Source organism: Penaeus chinensis, chromosome 10, assembly GCF_019202785.1.
Source record: "Penaeus chinensis breed Huanghai No. 1 chromosome 10, ASM1920278v2, whole genome shotgun sequence".
In the NCBI taxonomy this organism is placed as follows: domain Eukaryota; kingdom Metazoa; phylum Arthropoda; class Malacostraca; order Decapoda; family Penaeidae; genus Penaeus; species Penaeus chinensis.
In genome coordinates this window covers 14130325-14140012 of record NC_061828.1, presented here as the reverse complement: position 1 = coordinate 14140012, position 9688 = coordinate 14130325, and the positions used below count along the sequence as shown (strand labels likewise).

The 9688-nt window shown below is 36.0% G+C and overlaps 1 protein-coding gene across 1 annotated transcript; it reads left to right on the top strand.

Moving 5' to 3' along the window:
* The first annotated feature begins 155 nt into the window (after nucleotides 1-155).
* On the top strand, nucleotides 156-8169 carry LOC125029553 (ATPase H(+)-transporting accessory protein 2-like). Its single transcript, XM_047619508.1, has 7 exons — nucleotides 156-313; nucleotides 4736-4857; nucleotides 5635-5858; nucleotides 6351-6468; nucleotides 6633-6737; nucleotides 6913-7065; nucleotides 7288-8169. The coding sequence occupies exons 1-7, from the start codon at nucleotides 262-264 to the stop codon at nucleotides 7483-7485; spliced, it is 972 nt and encodes a 323-aa protein (XP_047475464.1). The 5' UTR covers nucleotides 156-261; the 3' UTR covers nucleotides 7486-8169.
* Nucleotides 8170-9688: the final 1519 nt, after the last annotated feature.

Genomic DNA, 9688 nt, shown 5'->3' with positions numbered 1-9688 from the left:
GCGAAAGATCCATCTCCGGGCAGGAAAAAAATCCAAAATTAGAAGTGGAAAACCCATCTGTCACATGATGGGAGAAAACGGGAATATCCACAAAATCCCTTAAAATCGCTCTAAAACAACCTCTCCTCTTCTCTAACCCCACGAATCGACACCGAAAAAAATCAACCTTTCCTCAGAAACCCCCAAACAGCAAGAAAAACGAAAGAAAAGAGGCAAAATATACGTTTTCTATGATTTCGTATTGATTCGGCCTCAGTCAAGATGGAAGTTCAGGCTGTCAGGTGGCTCTCCCTCTTCTCTCTCCTCTACACGGGTAATTAGGGCCTAATTTGTGCCGTTCATTTGCAGGATTTGTGTATGAATGTTTGTTTAATTAGTGTGGTTGATTATCTTTTCGTTTTGGTTAATTGGTGTTTAGTAAAAGGTATTTTGTGTGGAAGGGAGATCAGTCACTCTTGGATGGAGTGAATGTTGGTTACGATTTGGACTAATTTTCTGATATTGTGCCTCTCCTGATGAGTTTCTACTATTAAGGGTAATGCATTTATGAATTAGGAATGTATTAACCTGAAAATTGATAAATTAGAGGGAGAGAAACCATGAATTGATCGTGTATGGTTTTTCGAAAGGGAATCTATACGAAGTGTTTCGGTAATTTTGCACAAATCCGTGATCATCTGGAAGCAAAAAAGCTGTGCAGAGATGGACAATAAACTATGGTGAGTCTTATACAGGAACACTTGAAGCAAGCACTAATAGCTATTAAAAAAAATTGCCAAAAGTGGAAGTAAATATCTCTGCAATCAATCAGCCTTCGTGGTTTCTTCTTTCTGACAAAAATAAACAAACAACTATGTATATTCTGGCAACAAGAACTTGTTAATTTCTGTCATATGTAGAACCAGTCCGAGCTCACTCTTGCAAAGTATATCGAGAGAGAAAGAGCTATTAGCCTTCCCCTGAGCGCCAAGGCCCTAGGCTCAAGAATTAGCCTATCCCAAGCCGTGCTGCCTATACTGATTGATATCAGTGTATTGCCAGAGACCCATGCGTGACCCAGTCAGAGTGTACGCCAAGGATACTAGTGTCTCGCATAGGAGACGGCTAGCTACTGTCCATGATTCCAGAGCAGTAACGGAGTACAAATGGCAGTAGATGTAAATGATTTTAATACTCATTTGATTGCTATACTACCACTGATACAGCATCAAAAGGCTGGTTTATAATCAATGCTAAAATTTGAAGATAAAATTTTGCTAAAAATAAATGAACGATTATGTTGGTAAGTGGAGTCAGGGTTAAAAGAAATTGTTTTAAAGTAGTGTGGAAATTTGTTTTGAAAAAATCAATTTTCTATATAATTTTATCTGCTTATCGTATTTCAAAATTTTATGTAATGAGAAAAACTAAACTGTCCTTACTGTTGAAATCATTTCTTAGTTCCCCCACCCCCATTCCCATGCTTGTTGTTGTCGTGAGGGGGCTTAGAGGACAGAGACATGAGGCCCTTTCTCTGTCCTCTTCCTATGATGTAATTGTTGAAAAAATATGAGATTGGCTTTGGGTTAGTCCTGAACAGCCTCAGGGAGCCATGGGCATTGTATTCCCTAAATTAGTTATCTATCCCTTACCCCTCTTGGGGTAAGGGATGAACCATTTCTCTTCCCCACATGCTCCAGGCTTACCAAGGCCAATAATGATTTGGTACCCCTATCAGGGGCATGATCATGATTCTAAACATTTCAAATACTACACTTCCTTGATACCTTCTGTCAGCTCAGTCCATCCCATGTCACCCACCCAGGTCATGACCCAACTTTCAGAAATCATTCATTCCTCTCTCCCAACACCCTTCACTCCATCTCCTCATTCTCCATAGTCTTCTTCATTTTCAACCCCTTACTCCCTTATTACTACTCTTTTATCTTTATTGTCCAGCACCTGGTATTACTACATCACTCAACTCCATCTTCCTCCTTATAATTCAACTACTTCCACATCTACAAATCTTTTGAGAACCCTTTTTAGCCCCCTACAGGTCCTTACTTGGACAAGTGCACTCGGTGTTCCTGTATTTCAGCTCTATCTTGCTGAGGACAATATTTTCCAGGGAGGTGTTAGGGAATTAACCCTCCCCTCAGGGGCTGTGCCAGAATAGGCATGCCCAGTCACAGCAACTTAGCTTTGTGACATGGTGTTAGGGACTTTGGGAAGGGCATCCTTACTACAAAGAATTACTGTTTCCTTTCACAGCCATTCCGATTGTTCATGCCTTGTTGCAGTGACATCCAAGTCCCATGCTCCTGCATTATCTACCCTGACTGACCTCACTGGCAAACCTATTCCCACCCAGTCTCAGTCCTCCTATAATACTTGTATCAGAACTGTTTCCGTCTCTCCAAATGATTGTCCTGTTAGCGATTCCCAGACATCCATCCTCCTCCCTCACTACTATACTTTTGTATAGTGCTATATGACCTTTGATGTTTTAACCATTAACCAATGTTTTAGTTTGTCATTAATTGATAATTTCTTGCATGTAGTCAGAGAGTGATAGTGGAAATAAACAAGATCATTCCTGCAAATATTAATCAATAAATTATTATAAGGATTCATTTACATTTATTATAATACTTCTAGTATGTAAATATATATCTTTCCAGAGAATTAATGATGATGCTTTTGAATGTATTCCATTGCTGAGGATATTTGAGTTTGTTATGAATAGTACATCTGTAATTATTTTTGAATGCAGATAATTTAATGTGTCACATTAAATTTGAATTATGTTCCTTTTCTTCTATCTTTTTATATTTCTATCAGGCACACACTAGTAATATATAGTCTAATTCATGAATAACCACTGAAAGCAGTTTGGACACAGATAGCAGTTTATATCATTGTTACATTACTTATCTTTTATGTGAGAGCTTGAAACTACACAGGACCTAAAATGAGGAAAGTGCTCATAATATCTATATTGTCAGGCTAAAAGGCCACAAAATTAGCTTGAAATTGCAACCTGAAATAGACAATATAATCCATATAACTACTGTATTGTATTACCAATACATCATGCATAGCAATAAACTTTGCCCAGTTTTACTGTACAACCATTAACTTTAGTAACTTAATGTCATACATTTTTGTCTTGCTTCATTATTTGCACCAATACCTACTCTCGTAAAAGGCTTATTTAGGGGTTAAAAAAATCTCAATCACCATCAACTTCTGTAAGGCAGCTATAATTGTTTGTAAAAAGTAAAAGGTGGTGATGTTGTCACAGATAGCCACAGATGAGTATTGGCTAAGTGCATCATGTCAGTCATCACTAAATTGTCAAATGCATCCTTGCCTTGATTTTAATCAGATACAGTTTCACTTTCTTAAGAGATGGATGAAGTATTCGTAAATATTTGTGCAGAGGGAAGTAAATCTCCCTTGAAATTTATTGTGGGATTCAGCTGGATATTTTATAATATCAAGACAATGCACGTGCTATAAGGAATATAAAATAATTGGTCATATATTTCTTGATATAGTCTACAACTCTGAAAGCATATGATATCTTAACCCAATTCTGCCGGGGAAAATTAATAAAAAATGGGGAAAATGCTGTGCTCATTTTCTATATTTTTGTGAAATGTCTTTGTACATAGATGGCTCTGCTAGAGCTTAGCCACAAAGGAGTCAATTAGTAGACCTTGTGACCTTACGTGATTTGAATTGGCAGGAATAATGTATTTTTTACTAGTTCTATGAATATCAATGGTGTTAATTTTATTATAAACATTAGCAATTGCAAAATAAGATAATGTAAAATATTTTTGTAAATCAAAGGAAAAGGTAAACGGGCGAGACAGGCAGTACTCGTTACTGGCTCATTGGTGACTTAGTACAAGTGTAGGCATCTATGTGTAAAATTAATCAAACAAGTAACTCACAGTGGGCATAGCACGTTCGTACACGTCATGCCCATCGGCATTGGGTTAAGCTGAAGTTCGACTACTCAGTCTCAGCTCAAGATTCTTAGGCCACATCCAGCTTCTTGTCTTGGTTACATTGTGATCACATTCCCAAGCCCAGGCTACCTGACTTTAAAATATACTTGGTAACTTGCATTTGTTTTTGACATATTAGTTCACCAAGAAAGAAATATGTGTAATATGAATCGTAGCAGACTTCAAGTAATTAATTGCAATGACACACAACTGCCTTTAAAATGTTACTTATTTTGGATAGTCTTTATCCTTGGTGCCAAATGAATGTTTATTTACCTAGTTTATTTATTGTTTCAGTACAAATACAAATTTTCTTATTAAAGAATGTATACAAAATAAATTTACGGAAAAGTGGGACAGTTATTTCAAAATCTTTTTGGGTGTCTTCTTCAGCTTAGACCTGAAGATGAAATCCTATTTTTAGTTAACTACACTGTGCATCCCTAGAGGCTAGCTTTTAAACTTTAATAAAACTTTCCCTTTCTCATTTGTTTAAAACATCCTGAGGTCTGTTAGCACAGAAACAACATAAGACAAATACCATCAAAGCTTGCAGTGTGACTTTTCTGAAATTTAAGCAAGCCTGAATGAAAGTGGAAGTATAGTTTGAAACCCAAACATAGAAGGGTTACAAATGGTGTCTTGAGTTGTCCTTTTGCAGTATGTTGTAAAAATGATTTGTACACCAGATTGTACCAGGATTACTAGAATTTAACAAATTATTTTTATTGAAGCTCAGTGTGGGGAGGTGACTGTGGCTCACAGTCCTTCAAATCTGCGCTTCGGATCAGCAGGAGTCCTGCGTGCCACCCACCTTGATGATGTCTTAGCAGCTTCTCTTGGTTATACTCCTGAGGTAAGAGATGTTTGCTTGCAACTCAAAAGTTCTGCCTTCATAATGTGTGTGTGTGTGTGTGTGTGTGTGTGTGTGTGTGTGTGTGTGTGTGTGTGTGTGTGTGTGTGTACGTACATACAAACACACGCACACGCACATGCACACACTCACACACACACACACACACACACACACACACACACACACACACACACACTTTTTATATATATATATATATATATATATATATATATATTTGTTTATATGTATATATTTATTATATGTGTGTGTGTGTGTGTGTGTGTGTGTGTGTGTGTGTGTGTGTGTGTGTGTGTGTGTGTGTGTATGCATATGCATATGCATAGATATTTTCTTTGCACAGACTCCATACTATCTCTCTAGGGAGTCAACAATTCAGTGCAAGGAATAAAGATATTTTAACTTTATCTGTAACATTAAATTTCACACTCTTTATTGACGGTAATAATGCAAAATCACCAAATGAATCTAATCACCCTCCCAAGGGGTTTGAGGCTTTGGGGCAAGACCTTCCCATCACCCCTGACTTCAGCCAAAACACTCATCCGGCCAGCAGCCAGATTTTCCCATGATGGCATGTACACATTACCTGCCCCTCAAGCTAATTTTTTTTTATGAATTGATGGTCATGTCATCTGGATCGTAGCGGTTACTAATATAATAAATCAAGTCTTTAAGAGGCAAGCATGTAAGTCACCTAAAAGTGACTTGCTTATAAAAGTGTTTTTAATTTCTTTAATGTGTTCTTTCCATCCCCAGTCGGCTCCATGGAATGGTCTGACCATCACATCCCCCTTCAACCTACCCATAGCTGCTGTCGTAGTGGAGGTGCATGGGGGTGGAGCCAGTGTGCGGCAGGAGGGATCAACCTACAGTCTAAAGGAGGACACAACTCTTGACGATGTTTTCCAGCGTATGAAGGCCGTCATGGGATACAGAGCTCAGAGGGAAACTCTCTTCAAACGCATCGTTGTGGATGACTAGTGAGTTACAGGATTTAGTTGATGCGTAAAATGAGTTTTCCTTTCTGGACAGTCCTTTCTTTCATTGTCAGATATCTGTTAGGTATTTGTTGATTTATCAGGAGATTTCTTGTGATGTGACTACCAGTGTGCCAAGTTTTAATAGTAGGAATTTGAGACAAAATGTTTAACAAATGTGATAATATATATTGCACTTTGCAAGTCATTTTCAGCACTTGTACATTGTATCAGAAATACATAGAACTCACCTGAAAAGGTTGAAAATTTATGTGTATTTTAATTGAGTACTTAGTTTAATTTTTAGTCCATTTAATAGTGCTTATTTACTATAGGTAATCTCATATTGTTTACTCTTGTCTGACACTTTTTTCTAAACTGGAATAAGTAAGTGAAAAGCTATCCAATTTATAAGAATATGCATATTATTGTCCTTTTTTTAACGCTGCAATTATGACTTTATAACATACATTACTTTTTCTGTATTCTCAAAAGCTTGGGTGAAGATACGTTCCATGGATCTATCCCTTCATCTGAGGTACTTAGTCTGAACGACGAGCCTGATTCAACCTTCTTGCGAGAAATGGCTGCTCTTGTGGATGCTGCAGAGAAGGTGTTTATTTGTTTGTTGAGTAATTATATAAATTATTTGATGAATTGAAGAATTTTGTACACTGGCTTCACAGAGATTCATCTGTTTCCATGTTTTAGGGCCTGTATTACTGTGTTATCATATAAGCTATATTTTCATATATTTAATTTAATCTTTACTATCAGGCTGGGGAGATGACAACCACAAACCATGGTGGCCAGGACATCATCTTCCTGCAGGTCAATTCTCTGGCACCACTAGTCAAAACATATGGGCTGGAATCGCCAAAGGTATGATAATCAATTTAGATTTAAGATCCTTTATTTCCCTCTTTCTGGAGTGGAAAGGTTTGAAAATGAACCATGAGTTTTATTACAGAAACAGTTTTCATTAGATAATTACGTGGGATTTTCTCGTTTATGTATTTTATATGCAATCATTAACGTCAATTCTCTTGAATTCCAGGTGAAGGAAGCAGAAAATATCCTGAGGAAGCAGCTTGTTCAAGTCACAGACATGATGCGCCACATTTACAATGACAGAGTCTTGGTTGCCACAGCTACAGTAGAGCAGCTGGAGGAACTCTCACGATCTTCACGTTCCATTCTCCAGAGTGAGGTATGTTTACCTTCTTGTATAACAGTCATTAATATATCTTCTTTTCCTCTAAATGAAAAAAGAAAGCCAAGATAATGTTAATTAAGATGCTATAATGTAGTATTACAGGATGTATAATATCTTGTATTGTTGCACACAAGAAATCAAATGAGTTATGAAGAAGAATGATTTTCAAATGTTATACTAGGAACACTTATCAGTGTGCATTTTATTTCTTCCCAGGATTTGAACTTGGAAGACTACAACCTTGCCACGCAGTACACATCAGACTACCCTGCCATCTTCAACATTGTCTTGTGGCTGAGCATCATCTTGCTCCTTGCAGTCTTGGCAACATCTGTTGCTATGGCTACCATGGATCCTGGACGTGATTCCATCATTTACCGCATGACCAACCCACGTATGAAGAAAGACAACTAAAGCAGCATATGGTCTTTGTCAGTTCTGTTATAACTATTTTTTCTTCCTCATTCATTATTTTCATTTAAAGTTGAAGCACAAACTTGTGAAGGAAAAACAGTTTAATGATGATAGGTTAATAACAGGGTGTTACGTTATTTTTCATTTCTATTGAAATTTAGAACTTGTACTGGAGATAAGTTTTGAGCTTAGAAATGCAGTGAATTGTTTGTCATATCTCATCTTCAGTTTTTTAAAGTGTGTTAAAATGCAAGCTTATTACATTTCACAGAGCATGTTATAGAACTAGTCTTTGTGAATTTAAACCATAATATCTAGATGTCAATAGACTTTCTATACCACACCTTTTGTCTGCTAGATTACAATCAGTGTTTCCTGTGGTGGTCATGATATGGGTACAGTGTCTTGTAAATTTGCCATACCTTCTTATGTGTAAAGCATAGAAATGTACAGTTTTCTTTTATTTGCTTTGAGTGGAAGTTAAAGTCAAGACTCATAAGAACATTCCATTTGATTAGATATTTCTGGCATTTCCTTGCCGCCAGAAGTCAATAACTATGTGAGGGTGAATGTGTACCTATTTATGATGTATGTATATGTCTAATTTGTTGTACATAAAATGTAGTGGAATGGTTTTATCATAGATTGTAAATTTTGTTAAGGAAGATAGTCTATCTATACTTATTCTGTGTTTCCTTTCCATACTACTATACATTTTTTTGCCAACAGCTATATGCAATTCATGAAGAAAGATAAATTCTGAAAAATACTGTGCATGCATAAATATATTATTCAAATATAATGATTATCAGTAAATTCATGGAAATGTGAAGTCCTTTACAAAGTTGAAATTCAAGTGATTAGAAAAAACGAGAAAGCCTAAACAGTTTCCTATATTGGTGGTCATTGCATAAAAAGGTTGAGATTGTCTTACAAACCAAAAAGACAACTAGTATAAGATGCACTAGAGAGGAAGCATTTTAACTCAGTGCTGCCCAGAAAATCCTGTGCTCATTTTTTATTATTTTGGGAAATGCCTCTACACATAGCTGGCTCTGCTAGTGCTTAGCCACAGTCAATTAGTAGACCTTGTGGCACATGATTTCACCTTTCCTTGAATGGGCAGGAAAAAATTTTTTTTTACTAATGCTATGAATATCAGTAGTGATATTTTTAGTATAGACATTATAATTACTATAGACATTAGTAACACCAATAAAAGATAACATAAAATATTCTAAAAAATCAAGGAAAAGAGTAAACAGGCACGGCAGACAGTACTCGTAATTGACTCATTGATGACAGTACAAGTGTAGCCATCTGTGTGTAAAAAGAATTAATAAAGTAAACTCAGTGCATGGTATGTACACACATGCCATTCCCATCAGATTTGGGTTAATCAATTTCCTTCTGATGGTATAGAATGTGTCAGAGTAAAATGTTTCAACTAAGAAGAAATAGTATAACAATTCTAAAGAGCCTAGCAGCACAGATATAGATATAGATATGCATATATAGTACTATACATGACTTGGTAACTCAGTCAATTGGTAATTGAATTATTACCTTTATAAGTGCAGAAGTTTTTACATTATATTATGTAACTTGTACATATATGTTACATTCAGTCCTCAATTTTTAGCACTTTGTGCCTACTTTTTTTAGTTTGGGGTTTGGATTACCAAAGATTTAAAATTCAAGACTTGGTGGTAGAGCGTGCATCTGTAATAATACCTTGTTTGACTATTTAGATGATTTTTATTGTGTAGCAGATATTGAGGGTAATTATGTTAATTGACCAATTAGTTCAATGAATGTTAATGTTTCTTTTGTTATTTGTAAATATATTTGTTGGAACATACTACTCAGGCTGTGGAAATCTAGTTGCATTAATACACATCTACTACTAGATGTGAACTTATGTTCTCCAGCACCTATGTCTGGGAAACATCAGGTGGACATTCTTAAAAGCTATTCATGCTTTCTGATTTTGTGATCAATTTGGGCAAACTTCTATGGAAATAGATTTTTGCTTTCAATGTAAATGAACAGTAAACTTCAATGTTTTCACTATCAATGCACATTTCTAATATAAATAACAGGTTACAAGGGACCTGCATTGCTATGATTAATATCCTTTCATCATTACTTATTTCAGTGAGTCATTTCTGGCTTGAACTTAAACCACATTGATTTATGGTTA